This window comes from Trachinotus anak, unplaced genomic scaffold (assembly GCF_046630095.1).
Source record: "Trachinotus anak isolate AG129_WGS33_773 ecotype Australia unplaced genomic scaffold, CSIRO_AGI_Tana_v1 ptg000002l, whole genome shotgun sequence".
In the NCBI taxonomy this organism is placed as follows: domain Eukaryota; kingdom Metazoa; phylum Chordata; class Actinopteri; order Carangiformes; family Carangidae; genus Trachinotus; species Trachinotus anak.
The window spans coordinates 2,780,557-2,799,221 of NW_027273853.1; the positions used below are offsets into that span (position 1 = coordinate 2,780,557).

The 18,665-nt window shown below is 40.1% G+C and overlaps 2 protein-coding genes across 6 annotated transcripts in view; both read left to right on the forward strand.

The window, feature by feature from the left end:
- Nucleotides 1-826: 826 nt before the first annotated feature.
- meak7 (MTOR associated protein, eak-7 homolog) lies at nucleotides 827-9,496 on the forward strand. Of its 4 annotated transcripts, none has more exons than XM_071490178.1 (9): nucleotides 827-963; nucleotides 2,056-2,232; nucleotides 2,732-2,995; nucleotides 3,108-3,252; nucleotides 3,332-3,543; nucleotides 5,296-5,482; nucleotides 6,291-6,409; nucleotides 6,923-7,102; nucleotides 8,000-9,496. In XM_071490178.1, the coding sequence occupies exons 2-9, from the start codon at nucleotides 2,062-2,064 to the stop codon at nucleotides 8,126-8,128; spliced, it is 1,407 nt and encodes a 468-aa protein (XP_071346279.1). In that variant the 5' UTR covers nucleotides 827-963; nucleotides 2,056-2,061; the 3' UTR covers nucleotides 8,129-9,496. The 4 variants fall into 4 exon arrangements, with proteins under 4 accessions (XP_071346279.1, XP_071346274.1, XP_071346266.1 ...); XM_071490165.1 differs by having other exon boundaries at nucleotides 940-1,075; XM_071490173.1 differs by lacking the exon at nucleotides 8,000-9,496 and having other exon boundaries at nucleotides 6,923-7,396.
- Nucleotides 9,497-11,387: 1,891 nt separating this feature from the next.
- The window catches only part of plcg2 (phospholipase C, gamma 2), a 36,461-nt gene continuing 29,183 nt past the window's right edge, over nucleotides 11,388-18,665 (forward strand). For both annotated transcript variants that reach the window (XM_071490187.1, XM_071490179.1), the window contains exons 1-2: nucleotides 11,388-11,575; nucleotides 16,358-16,549. In XM_071490187.1, the coding sequence (XP_071346288.1) occupies nucleotides 16,366-16,549 (184 nt within the window). In that variant the 5' untranslated portion in view covers nucleotides 11,388-11,575; nucleotides 16,358-16,365. The remainder of the gene's footprint in view (nucleotides 11,576-16,357; nucleotides 16,550-18,665) is intronic.

The following is an 18,665-nucleotide window of genomic DNA, read 5'->3' on the forward strand; positions in this document are numbered from 1 at the left end:
ATAGACTTCAAATAGTGCAAAATGTAGCAGCAAGATTACTGTCCAAACTGGGAGATCATATTACTCCCCTCTTAAGGTCTCTACATTGGTTACCAGTCCACTACAGAAATGATTTTAAGATTCTAGTTGTGACATTTGAAGCACTTCATGGCCCAGACTATATTTCTGAATTATGAACCTGCACATAGTCTGAGGTCCTCAGACAGAAACCTGTTTGTAGTTCCTATGTCAAGATGTAAAACTAAAGGGGACAGAGCTTTCAGGGAACCACAGCTCTGGAACAACCTGAACAATGAAGTTAGACTCACAAAATCAGTATAATTTTTTAGATCACTTCTAAAAATACATTTCTTCCACAAAGCTTTTGAATATTCTATTTTAAATATTTAACATTTATTTACATAGCTAATTTGTGTTTCTATATAAATTACCTGTATTATTATTATTATTATTATTATTATTATTATTATTATTTTATGTACTACTGTTCACTAATTCAAAGTTAGCCAGTCAGAGGAACTACACAATGTTCATGTGGGTATAAACAACCTGAACAGTAGAATTTTTTATCATAGGAAAACATCTGACTGGTCATTGTAATCAGTGCCAGGAGAAAGAGACGCGTCCTGATTTCATGCAAGAAAAATTAAGCAGAGGAAAGAAGGGCAATGGTTACAGGACTATAGAGAGCAGGACAAGAGGAGGTGGGGACACGGTGGATATTTAGGTCGATATTTTAGTTTTATAAAGCAAACTAATTACAAGATTGTAGTGGACAATTAAAATCAAAGGGAGGCAGTAGTTCAACTTAACAGACGACACCTGCCGTGAAACCCAAAGAAGAAGCGGAAGACGCGGAAGAAGCCTCTGGCTGCTGTCAGCGTCACGCTACTGTCACCCGGAAGTTTACATTGCGCTGTCACTAGAAGCAGGATGGATAGCTTAAGTGCTGTGCTTTAACAGGTTAGCGGCACACAGACGTATTTTGTGTTAATTTTGAAGTTGTCTGGCTTTGAGAACATCATGCATGTCCTATTTATTAGACCCAAACTGTTACATGTACAGGGATCCAAAAGTAAGGATGTGCTATGTAAGCTAGCGTTAGCTAATCGGTGCAAGATGAAGAGCTATGTTATTGAACCTTGGAGACAGCTAGCTGTATTATTGAATACTGCTTTTTAATGTTTCACTGGTTATTAGCAAACGTCTACATAGCGCACAACATGACTTAAGACCTTTTACAAACAGGGAGTGGCAACACTTTGCATAATACGACACATTAAATTTAACATTTGACGTTGTTCTGTGTGAAATTACCGCCGCATATTTTGGTCGTGAAAGACATGGATGGTGTTACTTCACTGCAGAGGAATTCAGATGTTCTATGATTAAAAAAATGTTTTATTTGCAAATTATTCTTACGGGCCAACCCTAGAACAGAAGTGAGATAAATCATTGCTGTATATTACATAGTTCAGGCACCAGTTAAGCTGACACATATGAAACGGATGGTGAAGCTACTCCTAGATCATTGGGTCCAAATCTGGGTTTTAGGACCCTCCAGGGGGTCACAAGATAAACCTGAGGGTATCACAGGATGATTAAGAAAAGAGAAAGACATTTGATGCACAAAATTTCTGACCTTCCTGAAAAATTACTGACTTAAGCCTATAGGAATCAAACTATTGGAGAAGGGGTCACATGCCTTGGATACAGAATAATGAATCAGTTCAATAAGTACAATAGCAGCCATGGGGCGACATTTAGACGAAAGTAATCACTAAATTCAGTTGGAAATAATATGATTGTAACATGTCAAACTTTTATCAGCCTACAAAGTCAGTCATAAACTGAGTGTCAAACAGATTCATGATATCATCATTTTAAGTACTGGCAATACAGTTTCTATCATAAGGAGCAAGGTATTATTTGTACATAGACAAATATGATATATGAGTACACTGTCTGATATAAATATGTGTTCTGTCTTAAGTCACTGTATGTAAATATAACAACACTGGTGTTTGTTCTGCTGTACTTTGTGTTGAACTGTAGAGCATCATGGGTAACACTGAGAGCGTGGTGGTGCAGAAGCGGCTGGCCCGCTTCCGCCCTGAGGAGCGGCCTGTGGTTGAGGGTGTCTTCAACAGGCTCCAGAGTGGCACTGGGGGCACTTCAGGAGCCCAAGAGAAAACAGCACCAGGGAAGACTCTAACACTTGAAATGCTGCAGGTATGACTATAAAAGCGGTCTGTAAAATCAGTGCATACTGGTGTCATTCCAGTGTATGCAAGTATGAACAAAAATGTCAGTTTAAGATTAATAATCAATGCATTAACAAGTAGAACTATTGTCTGAAAAAAACAAGATATGGTGATTTATTAGACAGACTTTTCAGTCTTCATAATGTCTTAAAATTAAAAAAAAGCCACATTTTAAGTCCAGTAATGTCCAAAATGTCATAAAGGCAGTTCTTGTAGGTCTCATTTAGTGTAATATATATAGATATACATATTTGGACCTTATATCCCTTTACACGTAATTTCCAGTTGTTATCAATGTAATTTATTATTGTTTCAGATTCCTATAGCTAGGTATACATTCTCAGAAAAAAGGCTTTGTTTCTTTCAATCTGACTATATTTTATTGTTGTCATTACTGTTAAAAGTATTCTACCAGTACTTCTGTCAGGGTGTTACCTGTGTATAATCAATCCTTTTGTCTCTGCCAGTCTTCAATGGCCAGCCTGGCGCCAGACTCCATGATAAAGAGAGTCTACCAGTGCATGTGTAGTATTGACCCTGGTCTGGCAGCACCTGCAGCCTCTGGAAAGACTAGCATCTCTGCTGTCTCTGGAGTAGGTCGGGAGCAGTTGGTTATCTTCCTAGCAGACATCCTGCGAGGCACTGCAGAAGAGCGGGCTCCTCTTGTCATGGCTATGTCTCAGCGTGGAGCAGGGGCAGCAACAGTTGTCTCATGTGAGCAGGTAGCAGAGGTGAGTAAAGTTAAATGTAAATTTAAATAGGAAACAATGTGCACTTCCCTCTCTGTTGCCTCCATCCTTCCCTACTGACACACTACTTGGCCCCTTTTGCTTTTCTGCGTAGTTCTTACAGGACCTAATCTCTGCTGTAGTTCAGATTCTGGTCCACAGAGGGCGCCTGCAGGGCTGGAAGCCAGAGAGAATGGGTGATGGCTCTCTGGGTGTCAAACTCCTGGCAGAGCAGATGTGTTCTGAACTCAAACCCTTGGGTAAGCAGGTGACTTGAAGGTTTTTCAACATATTAAGACAGTAAGAAAATGTGACTGCTGACAATGCTTCACTCTACAGATCAGGGAGGTTGCAATGTTTCCTGTCTGGAGGACTGGATCTTCAGGGTCTCCCAGGTATCTTTGTACCTGGAGATGCTGGTAGCTGAAGGCCTAAATGTGTCCCTGAGTGGCCGGCCAGCCCCCACCCTGGTGCCCCCCTGCAGGGAGACAGCTTGGAAAGAGCTAAGGTGTATGCTGGACCTTCCCACCCTCATGTTTCTGGCACCACAGGTCAGAATAAAAATATATACAGTGTCATGTGTGTGGATTCTGACCAAAATTCATTTACTCATTCTTTGGTTTGACCAAATTCTTGGTGGCAGCTCTAAAACCATAGTGCAACAGATTTGTAACTTAGTTAAGAAATTTGGAAATTGCACCACTATCAGGAGAATTGCTCCCATGTTTCAGTATAGATTATTTTGGTGTGACAGGCAGTTTCAGTAAGAAAAAGAGACAGAAAAAAGAAAGACAAAAGGAGAGAAGGAAGAAAAAAATACCGGCTTTACCAAAAGGCTTTGTGACTCTTGTTTTGTTTTTCTCACCATTCACACATTCACACATTCATAGCTGGCAGTTAGCAATAATATCCGGCCCTCTAGATTATTTTGATAATCTGTTTTTGTTTTTTTTTTAATCTTACAATATTTGACTGACAGTCCCACATTTACTTGTGAAGTCCAAATAGAGACGCTACCCCCACATGAAGCTGCTTATTATACTTCTATCCATGTTGAGAGTGAATGACAGAAACAAAAGTGGAATTCCTTCAAATGTCTGTTTGTCCGTCCCGTTCTCTTAAACACAATATCTTAGTAATGCCTTGAGGAAATTTGGTAGGAATGTTCAAGGATGAGCTGATTAGAATTTGGTGGTCAAAGGTCAAAAGTCAAAGGTCACTGTGACCTCACAAAACATGTTTTTGGCCACAAATTCATATGCTAATATTAACTTCATACGCTAATAATGTTACACAATTTAACACAAAGGTCTGATGAGGTACAGTGAATGACATTTTATATCAAAATGGTCAAAGGTCAACTTCACTGTGGCCGGTGTAGTAATTTCTGTAACAGGAACTCACAGCATTGAGAGCATTGTGTCGGGTGGCATGGCACTAGCTAGAAACCCAGGAAATCAAGTGGCATGAAGAGGAACTTGTTTTTCCATCATATTTTAGATGTTTAGCAGCAATCTGATCAGTTCCACTTTCCTTATTATCATCTATTTTTATTATATTTTCAGTTTTCACAATTTTTCTTTCTCTTTCAAAAAGAACATGTTTTGGGACTATCTCTACATGTTTAAAGTTTATGTATATGATGTTATATTTATTTATATGTATATTATTATGTATTTATTTTTATCTATACCTTTCTGTGAGCTTCAGAATGCTTCTTGATAAAAGAAAATGTATTGATTGTATATTTATATATTGTATATTTATTCTTTTTTTAAATTATTTTTTTATGAAATTTGCCATTGTATTCCATATATTGTGCTGTAAAATGTTGGTGTGTATCCATCCTCCATAATTTTAGTTCGTTGTTTATTAATCTGTTTAAATGATCACAAATGATGGGTCATGTAAATGATCACATGAAAATATAATCATTCATTCATTCATATGGCTGTTCTATAGAATTAGTGATACTAACAGCTGTTAAACAATCACAACTCATTCACACACACTGTTTTTATTTGGCTGGCCTCACTTCAGGACCGTGTTTGTGTACAGACCACCTTCCTCATTCTTCTGTTATTTTCCTTCCCCCTTTGACTGAAAAAAAGTACTGCTTTATTACTCTGTGGAATTCACTGCCAGACGTCACCCCATGTAGAGTCCTAATCAGCCAGAATACTTGTAAACAGATACAGGTCTTTGAATGTATTTTTTGTATCACAGTTCATATTTACACACACTATAATTGCACTGCCTGCCTCCACCTCTGCTTACTTACAGCTCTCTGTTAATCTTTCCAGTTGCCAGACAGCTACAGCGCTCCCTGGAGACTTGTGTTTTCCACACAGCTGCACGGGGAGAGCTTCACCAGGATGATGGCTGGCCTGATAAAGTGTGGGCCCACTGTGCTACTGATCAAAGACACAAAGGGAAATGTTTTTGGGGGCTTCGCCTCTCACGCCTGGGAGATCAGACCTCAGTTCCAGGGTGAGAGAAGGGACCAGCTCAACCATTCATTCAGTCGACTTCAAACTTGGCAGGTGTATTGCTGTGCTGTGTGTGGAAGAGCAGAGCCGACTGAAGTTTTTTGGATGAGCGGTTGTCGAGACTGTAACCCTCCATAAATAATAGACCATTTCTCCCATCAGGCTCCTGACAGGCACATTCTGAACTGACACTGCACTACGACTAGTCTAACTAATTATTACTCAGTCTTATGGGGAATTGAAGATCATACAAAGTTAAAGATTAAACTTAAATGTATTTTAAGGATCATATAAAATCAAATGCTAATAGCACTTACTGTGTTTCCTATGTGCTAAGTTCTATTAAGATGACAGAATTTCCAGATATGCAACATCTCTGTAATTCCCCCATCGTGGGACCTCACTGAAACTGATCTTCACACAAATAGCATCAGAAATTGTACCTCAGGTGTCAAGACTTCCAGATGAATTAAAATTGAACAACACTTAATGAAACTCTTGATTCAGTTCTACTGAATAAAGAGCAGAGATGATTATACCACATGATAACACAGCTTGATAAAGCTCAGCCACACAGGAGTGACGTGTGTTGTCTCTGACAGATAACACTGAACTTAGGCTTCGGAGTCCATGATGCAGTTGTAGAAACTGTACTGTATCATGTTTGTGTGGACCAGAACCCAGATCAAGACTAGCACTGATAAAATGACTCATTGAGGAAGTAATACTACTTGTTTGAATACCGTGGGCTGTCACTTGACTTTTCTCTCAGATCTTCATAATTTGTATATTTGTGTATGTGTGTGCAGGTGACTCCAGATGCTTCCTGTTCACTGTGTTCCCCAGACTGAGAGTTTATACAGCAACAGGATACAACCAGCACTTCATGTATCTCAACCAGAATCAGCAGACCATGCCCAACGGACTGGTGAGACCATATTAGTCTAACAGAGGAGAACTTTAAGGAGTTGCATCAGTATATGAGGTTTCTGATTTATTAAAAACAGCAGAACGGTAACCCAGTGCCTCTGACCTTTGCTGTTATGGAGGTGACCTAATAGCCGTTGAACAAACTGGGTACTGTTTGACCATGTGGTGTTGTGATTTGTTTAAAGCTGCAAAAATCAGTATTTCATGTTAACAATGGATCAAATAACTGTGCCTAATGTTTCCAGCAGCAGGAAGCTGTAATCAGCTGTACACTACGTGCCCTGCACCAAACATGGAACGCTTTTTAATTTAAGATTTTATGATTTATGATTTTACAAAATGTAGTTGAATTTGAGAAATATTGACATCAGCTCAAAAATAAAAACATTTAAATGAGAAAGAGAAGAGAATGAGGCTCCTTGTTTTTGATTTTAATAATATTATTTGAATACATCCCTTGTCTTCATCCTTTCTGTGTGACTTGGTATTAATTTTTCCTGGTCTGCGTCAGGGCATGGGCGGTCAGCATGGCTACTTCGGCCTGTGGTTGGACAGTGATTTTGGCCATGGTCATAGCCGTGCACGGCCCAAGTGCACCACCTACGGCAGCCCTCAGCTCTCTGGAGAGGAGGACTTCACCCTGGACTCAGTGGAAGTGTGGGCGGTTGGAAAACCCCCAGAACCAGAGGAGGTCAGAGTACTTGTTCAGTTCCTCTTTTTTTTAATTTATTTTTTTATTCATTTGATAGGAGACACTGTAGATGCAGAGAGAAAATACAACCAAAGTCCCTGGCTGCATGGAGCCAGACATGTTTTGGTCATGTCAAGCAAGAGCTCCATGTAATCATGTAGCAATGAGGATGCTGTCCTCATTCTGCAGGTATCTCTGCCCCGGGAGCAGCAGGATCCAGATCCACCACTACTCATCTTTACTATTAACCACTGTTACCTGTCATTATTATTGATAACACCATTACCGACACAGCTGTTCCTGGTCTCTCTCTCTCTCTCTTCTCTCCTCTCTCTTCCCCCTCCCCCTCTTTCTATCTTCTCCTAAACCCAACCGGTCGAGGCAGACGGCCGCCCACCCTGAGCCCGGTTCTGTTGGAGGTTTCTTCCTGTTAAAAGGGAGTTTTTCCTCCCCCCTGTCGCCAAGCGCTTGCTCTTTGTGGGAACTGTTGGGTTTATTCTGTAACAAAGTAAGGTCTTGACCTTACCCTGTAAAGTGCCTTGAGATAATATATATTATGATTTGGCACTATACAAATAAAATTGAATTGAATTGAATTGAATTGAATTACTTATCCTGCAAATGTCGAGGAAGATCCATCTGTTTTACAAGATCTTAAATAATTCAGTATTTAAGCACAGGTGAAATCTACTGCTGAAGAGTTGGGGAGTTGCAAATACAACTTATCACCCACAGAATGCATATTCAGCAGAATTACAGCAACTCCCCAACCATGTACCACAAATAGATAACCTAATTTACATCCCAGCTTTTTTACATTATACAGCTGTTTCCTTGAGAATATGAAGAATTAAAACCCCTGCTATTTCTGTATGTCTCTTTGCTTTGTGGTTTCAGGGTGAGGAGGGGGAGGGCAAGAAGAGTATCCTGGATGTAGATCCAGAGGTCCAGGCCATGATTGAGATGGCAGGGAAGACTCTGCACAGTCAGGGTCTCAGGGAGCCAGAGGAAGACCAGGACCAGTGAGGGGCAACAGGAAGATAGGCCGAAGGTTGAGGCTCCTGGTTCACCTGGTATTGACTTACAATGGGATTTTATCATCTGACACAGCTGGACAACATTTACAACTGACTTGAAGACATACTGCAGTATACACAGTGATATCAGATTTCTCTTCCATTCTCCTTGGATCCTTTAACACTTCTTTTAAAGACACTAAAGATGACACTAAAGTCATCCCCATTTGTAGTCCTACACCAATCAGCTTGGTGGTGATGGTGCTGGCTCTGGAAGACAACAACACAGCATGAGTCTAAAAGGCTGCTAATAGGTCTGTAAAGTGATCTGATCTAACCCTGTCACACACAGCTAACATCCACCAGTGTGAAGACGACTGATGCGTCATGGGTGCGTTCACACTTAGTTCTACCAAGCTGCACTGGTGTTTGACAGAAGAAAACTTTCTTGAACAGTAGAAGCAGCCTCAGTTGAGCAGAATGCATTGCACCCACATCATCTCTGCTGGAATCACTAACTGAAGTGTTAGGCTGCTTGAGCACAACAAAACATTAAGTTATACCAAAAAGTATAAACGTGAATTGTTGTGTGACAGATTATTTAATTGCTACACTATTGAAAAACCTTCATGTCTTGGAGAATAATATGATGTGAGCTGTTAGTGAGCCATTACATGTGATTAGTGACAAGATCCTTGGTGGTGAGCAGATTTATATTTAGAGAAAAGACATATATGGGGAATTTCTTGAATACAAGAGGATAAAGCGACTGTTCTTTCAAATATCAAGGATAATAAATACTTTGTCCCTCCTCAAATTGTGGATGAGCTTCATAGATACAAGAGACAAAAACTTCTTCTAACTACTTATTTTTACAGACTGGATGTAACTCTGGATTTTTAAAAATGTTTTATTACTCTTATTGTTTTTATTTATTTTTAGTTTTTCCTGCTCTGAGTCTATGGCCTGTCCACCCACATCATGACTCAGACATTAAATTTGAGGATCAGCTGACCAGCACATCACAGCTTTTTCATGAGAGAATCTATGACATGGATCAAAATGTACAACAGATTAAAGGAAATAGAAGAACACCTGTAAAATGTGTCATTATAATAGGTGTGTATTGTCTATGTATTTTGTTTTTACATTGTGTTACATCATATAGTCTTCTATATATTTTTGTCAAACACAGTTGAGATTGAGGAACTGCAATCAAAATGAATAGAAAATAATATTGTGTTAAAGTTAAAGGATGATATTCTGTGTGTGTGTGTGTGTGTGTGTGTGTAGGCAATACATTACTGCAGTGTTACCCTGTAAAGTTGCTTGTATTAAAGTAAGAGGTTGCCTGGAGGGTGCACCTACTTTCACTGAAGTGATCTGTGGCAGTTTGCTCAGTTAGTTTGTCTTCACTGGATAATGCCTGACTTTTTTTCAGACGGCCTCTAAATTGTTGCCATAAACATAAAGGATCTTGACCTCAGCATCGCTAATTGTACTAATACAAACACCTGCTTAGAGGCTGAAAGGTAACTCTGTACTCACCCCCTCCTCCTCTCCTGTTCTGCTATCATGCAAATTACTGAGGCAAGTTACACATGCAAATCTGTTATATAATCTTACAGCAATCCACACAGAGGCATGATGGACACGGTTCCATAAAGAATGTTTATACTCCTCTTTTTATTTGTGTATGGAAATGATTTTATTATTATATTCCCAGAGATGTGACGATACTCTGAGGCTCAGGATCACCTCATTATATGCTCTTCATTTCTTTATTTCCCCGCCACCCAGCTAGATAAAATGCTGTTTACAGCATCTGTGCACACACACATTGTGTGGATGGTCCCCCTCTGTCCCTCAATATATCAATAAGTCAATTAAACTTTACCTGTTCAGCACCTTCAGGTTAGGGCTGTTCAGAGTTCTTCACAGGCCACTGACAAGCAAAAAGAGCAGACATACTGGAAGCAGTAAGACAATGGAAGACCAGTGCAAAGACATCATGCATTACACAGTGTGTGTATTCATATATTTGCAACTTATTTATTTATTGTATTGATATATGTAAATAGTTCTAGTGACAGAGCTTTATTTTTCATTATGTATAATGATATAATTTCCTCAACCCTTCCTTTATTCTGTGGTATCTGATGTTCTGCAGACTTGATTTAAGTCAAACTGAATATTTTTCAAAACCTTTCTCAACCTTTTCACATTAGAGACTAAATTCCCAAAGTGTTGTCACTCTGTAAAATTCAGGAATATCACATTTGGTGTTTTATTTGAATAATTTTCAAGAGGGCCGAAGATGTAAAGTTATCCAGTAAACAATTACAAATACAAAAGAAGGCTTTAGAGGAAACAGGAAATAAACTGCTTTCCCTGCTACTGCTGCACTCATTCATAATTCTTTCTTTAAACAACATCCTTTCTTACCCAGTAGCCCCTAAAAGATTTGATGTTTGTTTCATATTGAACAGCAAATTCACAATTACTCAAATACTGTAATTAAGTGCATTTTTGTAATGCTTAACTTTACCTAAGTATTTCCATCGGTCATGTAGGTATTCACATGTTCACTATACTCCAGAGGGAGATACTCCTCCCTTCACTACATTTATCTGACAGCTCTCTTGTTGCTGCATTGTATACAATGAGTAAAATAAGCAGATTTGTCATTAAAATTCTTGGTACATGTTATAATGAGCAGTAACAATATTTCAATGTAGTGTGTAATAATGTAAATCCTAAAGGGAGCATTCTGCAGCAGAATAAATACCTTTACTTTTGATGCAGTTTTAAACTGTGGTAGATCCACCTTCCCTGGGGTGTAGGGTCTGATAACTGAATAGATAAGAGTAAAAACACATTCTTCCATATTTTCTTTCTTTTTCACTCTTTCATTTATAACTGGGATGGTTTCAGGTGAATGACATAATCCTTAGGAGCCCTGGACCAGCTCAACGGACACTTTGAGAGCCAGCAGTCAAACAGCAGCTGATGGTAGTCTGAACTGGCCTCCTCAGCTGCTCTCAGCATCACACACGGTGGACTGTGGACATGTTTCCTTATACAACAAATGACTGTAAAGCTGGGCCCCACGCTTTATTTTGAAAAAGACACCACATTAGTTTTCGGGCTGACAGGTCAAAGTTGCAGCCCTTCCGTCCGATGCCACTTGCACAGTGTAGTTTGCATAGATACCGTCCTTGCTTCCGGCCTTTTTTTTTTTTTTTTTTTTTTTTTAAACTTGAGGGCTATGCCTATAATGCAAGTTAACTTTTACTTCCTTGTACACACAGATAGAGGAACTGACCGTTTTGCGGCTGGCCTTTTTGTCAACACTCTACATCCTCTCCGGCTTCATTTCATAACTTTCAAACCATGATTAGATAAAAAACCAGGCGGTAACTGTGTGGAGCTGAAGAGAATTGAATTCACTTGTAAGGTAAAGTCCTTAACTTTATAAAACTCTTTTTTTTTTTTTTAATTTTTAGTACGAGTTGAAGTGTCTGTGCTGTGTCAGGGTGAGGTAGGAAGGTCCGCCCTTCAGCTGCGGACCTTCTGGGCTGCAGATGTGCGTCTGACCGGGCTCGGTGCAGCCAGTGCCCCGCCTGTCGCACCGCGTCCTCCGGCTGCAGGCGCACACACTGCAGCCTGCCCTCACCATCGCCATCACACCTGCTCGCCTATGATTGAACCGCGGGAGCGGACTCTTATGATGGCTGTTCTCTGGAGTACCCATGTGGAAGCTTAGTTTAATAAGGAAATAGGTTCATCAGAATAAGCAGCGTAATCAAGTGTAATGTGGTGACACGCGTAGTCTTGCTGCGATCTTGTGTCAGTGTATGCAACATAAGAAGGAACCCGTCGGACCATGAAGGGTCTTCGCTGCGCCGCTTTGCTGAACTGAGAATAAAACGTCACAGTTATACCGTGCGCTCACAGCAAAATGAAGCTTCTGGCCCAGCATATGCCTGGGTCCTCGGCCCGAGTCTGGCCCATACACCTCCACATCTGGGCAGATTCCGGCCGCCATCCTCCGGCACTCGCTGACAGGAAGCTTTTGTGTGTGCGCGCCAGAGCTGGCCCACTGGTGGAAGGTGCACCTGACAGTCACGCTGCATGGGACAACCTTGAGCCGTGGAACCGGCCTTAGACTGGGTCAGGAGGAAACAAGCATGTGGCCTGCATTTATTTTTCCTTATTACATGTATTGCAGGCCTGCAATGACCGTCATGACATTATTATGTTCAGAAACTGTTGATAGAGATGTTGATTTAGCTGTCATGTGGTATTGCTCACCAAACCAGGAACTCTGAATGTCTACATCATTAGCATTTCTAAATGTTTCCATGACATTAATACATGATGATATACTCAAGGCCCAGATTGGATCAGTATATGGCGGCAGAGCTGCTCATCCCATTGGCTGAGTTCGACAACAGCAATCGGTGGGACAAGTCAAGAATGACAGGTTTACTTGCTAATAAAGAGCCAACACAGCTGTGGAGTGCTAACCAAGCTGTCTCTGTCCATGGTGGGCAGGAACCTCAGTATTTACCTCGTAGCTCCTTATGTTGGTCTTTTAATTATAGACATACACATTTGCAGATCATTTCTACTTGTGTCATTGTAACGAATTGAAATGAGCTTGTCCATCATCAGCCTGCAGTGCGGTGGGTCTGGAGGAACATGACCTCTGCTTGATCTTTAATAAGTGATCTTAGATTTAGAATTAGGTTAAAGGTGCATTGATCAGTTTTTGGCCGTTAGGAGGTAGAAAGCTCAAACACAGCCCTGACAGGCCTTATAACTTTATAACTGTAACGTTATGGCTACTGCTAGCCCCTTACACACACTGTTAATTAAGCAATATTAGTGGTTAGTTCAGAGTAATGTTTCTGTCCATCTAATGAGTTTAAGTCCAATATTCACTCTTATTTTAGCTACGTTTTGGTCTTTACCTACGTCTGAGAAAAAGTACCTGGCTCTTCAGCATTTTCTTCACCAGCTAGTGTTTAACTTTGCCCTTTGGTGCTGGGCAGGTAGTGTTTTTTTTTTTTTTTTTTTTTTAAGTGACCTATTTCGCATTACAGATGATCATTCTAGTCATTATCCAGCAACCCCCCTGTGCTGAAGGCAAGAAAAGTGTTCTGATGCATGTGGGTGTGCAAACTCGGTACCTGCTGAACCTCAACTACAGCCACATGCTCCAGTTCTCTTTCTGTCTCTGGCTGAGGGCAGTGTCTGTTTTCCTTACTTTCATATTCAATGTTTATATTCACTGTTGATTATATTTTAAATGATTAATGTAGCTGTTTTATTCTTCCTCATTATCTTTGTAATGAACTGCTTACAGCTGTATTGATTTATCAAATATTGATAACACACATGATTATCTTAAACGCAAAGCTTGCCTTCAACTTTAATCTCAATGCACAAAACTCAGAGTTGCTCTGTTGCGACTGTAATCTTCTGGCCTTTTCACGCTGGTTTAATTTAACCCACGATAATTTTTTTGTCTCTGTCACATTTGTTGTTTTATCTAATGCAACCAGTGCAGTTTTGACCTGGGGATAGTGCCATTTATCATCCAACTTGGAAAAAAAAAACAGAAACACCCACGAATTTCGATCTTATTTAGCCTAACCAGGAACTCTGCAGGTGTGAGTATTTATGTGAATACATATGCATTCCACTGATGTGTGTTACAGTGTGTATCAAAGGGCTGTCACACCAGAAGAGCAGAGGTTAAAATTCTGCATGGTAGTTACATGGTCTGCATATCACAGTGCAGATTATACAGTAAACACCAATTTCCCTGTAATGGGTGCATTTGTGCATGCGTGACATGAACATACATGGCTGTATTGGCACAGTGTCTGTGTTATGTATTGCTGCTACATCAGTAAGAGGAAATTTGTTAGTCTAAATAAAGCTGCAGTAATCCCTATAGGGACATTCCCCTCACAGGGCAAAATGTTTCAGCAGGAAAAACAGGGGAATAGTTACATAATACTTGAGTTAATCATTAACTTAAGTTCAGAACACTGAAGAACACTTCATTGTTTTTACATTTACCTCAGTGTTAATAAAAGCAGACAGTGGATATTTATTCAATAAAAATATGTAGTTTCACATTTAGTATTCATCTGGAGTCATTTTTGGATTACCTTTTAATAATGATAATAATAAAGCATTTTTTCTTATGTACAGTGCATTCGCTAAGTATTCTCTCCCCTTCAGTTAAATGCAGCAGCCATATTCTAAAATAATTAAAAAATAATAATTTCCCTTAGTAATCTATACTCAATACCCCATAATGACAAAGTGAAAATAGAATTTGAGATTAATTTGAGAAACAAGATTAAACAAGATTTTAAACAATGATATAGTAGTAAACAATTACTTTTTATGTTAAGATATAGTGGAGTAATGGTGTCGTGAGCAAGCCACAACCCACTGTGTGTGTTGTATTTCTTTTTTGGTAAATGGGCTGGGAAAGTTTTTGCCTCCTCCATCAGTGTCATTTGTGTGCCTGTGGCTAAATCCAAGGCTTTCCCAGTCAGACTGCAGTTGGATCCCATTTGGCCTTTGGACCGTCAAAACATCCAGAAAGTTTTTTAAGTTTTTGCCAGCTTCGTTAGTGTCTTTCCCGGCTCTTCAGTGTTTTTACCGGTTCCAGCGGGTAAAGTCCAAGGCGGAATTTCTTTCCCAGTCTGAACATTGATCCAATAATGGAACGGAGGCCAGAGTTGTGGCTAAAGAAGACTTGTTTTGGTCTGGGATGCCGGTGATCTAGTGTAACATCTAATGGCAGTGACAATCGTTTAAAAAACCTTTTAAGGTTCCATATATGATATTCAATGCCGTTTCACACCATGCCACGCCACGCAACTGAATAAAGTTATCTTGTTTACACGAGTGCCAAAAAAACCAAAAATCCGGCCACAACCATCAGCCCGCCCTAACATCACTGTGATATGCTCCACAGAAATGCTGACATTTGCCAAGCAAATTCATGACATTGGAAACAAGTCGCAAGTTAGTTAACGTTATTACGCCTGCTGTAGCCGGGCATTAAATAAAACAGAGATGTAACATTACGTACCCAAAAAAATTACTTATTTGTCAAGGATCAGAAAAGCCAGAAAAACAGTTCTGAGGTTCTATGGCTGACAGTTCAATCTTAGTTTCATCAGACCAGAGAATCTTGTTTCTCAGAGTCTCAGAGCCCTTCACCTGAGATTTGTTCCTTTTAAGAACGATGGAGGCCACTGTTCTCTTGGGAACCTTCAAAGCAGCAGAATTTTTTTTTGTAGTCTTCCCCAGATCTGAGCCTCGACACAATCCTGTCTCTGAGCTCTGCAGGCAGCTCCTTCCTCCTCATGGTCTTTTCAACTGTGAGACCTTATGGTGTACCCTAGGTGTGTGTCTTTCCAAATCATGTCCAATCAGCTGAATTCACCACAGGTGGACTCCAGTCAAGGTGTAGAAACATCTCACAGATGATCAGAGGAAATGGAGGAACCTGGATTTTTCCATTTTAATAAATTTCCAAAAGTGTCACAGATTCTGTTTTTGCTTTGCCATTATGGGGCATTGAGTGTAGATTGATGAGGGGAAAAATGTAAACGATGTTTGCATGAGGCTGCAACATAACAACATGTGAAAAACTGAAGAGGTCTGAAGACTTTCTGAAGATAAGAACTGCAGCTAAAAGACAATGATCAAAATTGAAGCAGCAGAGGCTGAGATATCCAGCCTTTCACCCTCTAGTATGAGTCAATCTCTAAAATCCCATGATCATAAATTTCCCAAAATGCAACCAATAGTATGATTAGAGCTTTCCTGTGTGGTAAACAAACATATTTACATCACCAGTTTGTAACACAGGCCTGATGGTGACATCATCAAGGTCATGTGGCCCTGAGGTCATTCTCTCAGGACCGCAGAAGACATTAAACATATGTTTCCACAGGATGAGTCGGACTAGTGACTACTTCACTGACATCTATGTGTGTAATGAGTGGATTGCCGTGGAGTGCCCCCAATTCAAAACTTCCAATGTCTCAAATGAAACATCTCCAAAACACTGACATAATGAGTTAGATGGAGTTGATTTGATGTCACAAAATGTTGTAGTCAGTCACAAACACTTCACAGTGTGGGTATTTTACAGCGGCCAGCGGGTGAACGTTTCTGTCTGTTTCCCGTCCTGTGTCAGCTGCAGAGATGGCTCGATCGGGCCAGCAAGGCGAGATGACGGAGTACAAGAAGATTCTGATCAAACGGGATTTGGAGATGGGTGTGGTCATGACGGTGTTTCGGCAGAAAGCGGAGCGGCTCACGGTACAGGTCATCATGGAGACCCGCCAGGTGGCATGGACACGCACTGCAGACAAGACTGACGGTGTCTGTAAGTGTATCAATAATGACAAATCATCAGCATCATCATCTTCGTTCAAAACACAGTGACAATATCTCTTCACCATTAAAACCACTTACTAAGCATTGCTTTTGTTAGCTATAGGATAGCTTTTTACATTGTATGCATGAAGAACACAGATCTATTAACAACACAATTCATCTTTCAGCTCAGTTCAAGCTGTATCATACATTCAGTAGTATGGACACATTGTTTTTGCCATATTATGTTGGTTATGAAAGTGAGTGATGAACCATAACACTAAGATATAGGGCCTCCACTTAATTCTTCTCCTCTTAATTCTTGGGTTTTGATAGTTACATTTAACTTGTTTTTTTGAAGTGTTCCTTACTCGTATTTTAAGAAAATATTGGTTCATGAAGAAGATATGGAGGCTGAGAGAGAGGCATGTCTTTTAAGCTGTCGCACATGGTGGTGATGGTTTCCACTTGCAGGCTTCACCTCAGCAAATTTTCATTCAGCTTCCATTACAGTCCTCTTTATCTGACCATTAATCCTGTAGGCTGCTGCTGAGTTGCTGCTGAGGTATGTTTTCAGTCGCAGAGTTAGGAGAGAAAGCTGCTCTTGTCATTTCCTTCCCCACATTTTCTCAGTCACTAACAAACCTGAGCCTTAGCTCAGCTTTTTATGCCTCTGCGCCGGCAACAGCCAGAGACGGAGCCAGCGTGCTTTCAGGTCGTCCATCTGAACATCCCATTCTCGTGAACGTGATGTCTCAGCAACGCTGTGAGGGAATTTCTTAATATTTGGCACAAACATTCACCTGGACTCCAGGATGATCTCATTACAATTTGGTGGCCAAAGGTCAAAGGTCAATGTGATCTAACAAAACACATTTTTGCCCATAACTCACAAATTTATACAGTAATTATGACACAATTTAACACAAATATCTAATATGATGACACAAAAAGTGATGACATTTTATATCCAAAAGATCAAAGGTTAACTTCACTGTGACATCATAACGATCTACAGAAACACCACTGGCCATTATTCAACGCTGTAAGGCCGGAAGAAGGGATTGTGACCATATTTCCCACAGCTTGGCTGGTTGGTGGAGACTGATTCTAATTTGTAGCTGAGCCATATCTGCCATACTGTAACTATGTCCACATTTAAATCACACCTCAGTTTCTGATCTGAAATGGCAGTTTGAACTGTGCTACCTGTGAAACCCTGAGTTATTGTTCTTTTGCCTTTTTGTCTCAAAAATACATGAACCACAGTGATTATTGTCGTCATGCTGTAGACGGTTTTCAGGTTATGTAACGCAGTGGCTACCTGCCATACTGCAGTCCTCAGGCTGACAGCAGAAAGCATGTGGTGTCATTAAATTCAGAGGAAATCTTTTTTCTGCAAGTTCTTTGACAGCAGTCAGAGATGCCCGGAGATTTAAAGTGTGTATACCACTGTTGAGATGATAATAATAATAATAATAATAATAATAATAATACATTGTATTTATAGGCAGCTTTTAAGACACTCAACGACTTTTTGGACAGTTGCACATGTTTTGTTCCTCAGGCTCTGAGCGTCAGGACATTCAATTTAAAATGAAATAATGGAAACTAAGATACACTGACAAGTCTTAGCATTAATCTGAGTGGGTTTACATCAGTATTGAAACAACTATGTGTTAATATATAAATACAGTAAATATCCTTTTAACATGCCAAAATTGCAAGCGTTCAAAAGTAACTGGACACTTGGCTACTGAGGGTTTCTTTGGAAGCATTGATTTATGCACAGAACAGCTGACACGTGGCTCAGAGCTGACTGAGAGTTGAGAGTTAGAGCCATTAGAGTGAGACAGAGTTGTCTCTCAATATGAGGAGTGAAGAAGATATAATGATGCTCAAAAAAGCAAAGATCTGTCAGATAGATATCAAAGGCTGGTGGTTTGTCAAAAAGCAGGTGCACACAGGAAAACTAGAGAAAGTCAGACGAGGTGGTCGACCGAAGAAAACCTCTTATGGCTGCACAGCAACTCGAGAATGCTCTTCAGGATGTAGACTTCATGACCATAATGTCAGATGCAAACCACAAGATGCAAACCCCAGTAAGACCCAAAAACAGAAAGGTC

Bases quoted from the DNA above. Each gene is read 5' to 3' on its own strand.
- meak7 (XM_071490156.1), top strand. From the start codon at position 1,028: ATGTCCTATTTATTAGACCCAAACTGTTACATGTACAGGGATCCAAAA. The intron at 5,483-6,290 runs GTGAGAGAAGGG...ATGTGTGTGCAG, and splicing joins GATCAGACCTCAGTTCCAGG to GTGACTCCAGATGCTTCCTG. The intron at 6,410-6,922 runs GTGAGACCATAT...GGTCTGCGTCAG, and splicing joins AGACCATGCCCAACGGACTG to GGCATGGGCGGTCAGCATGG.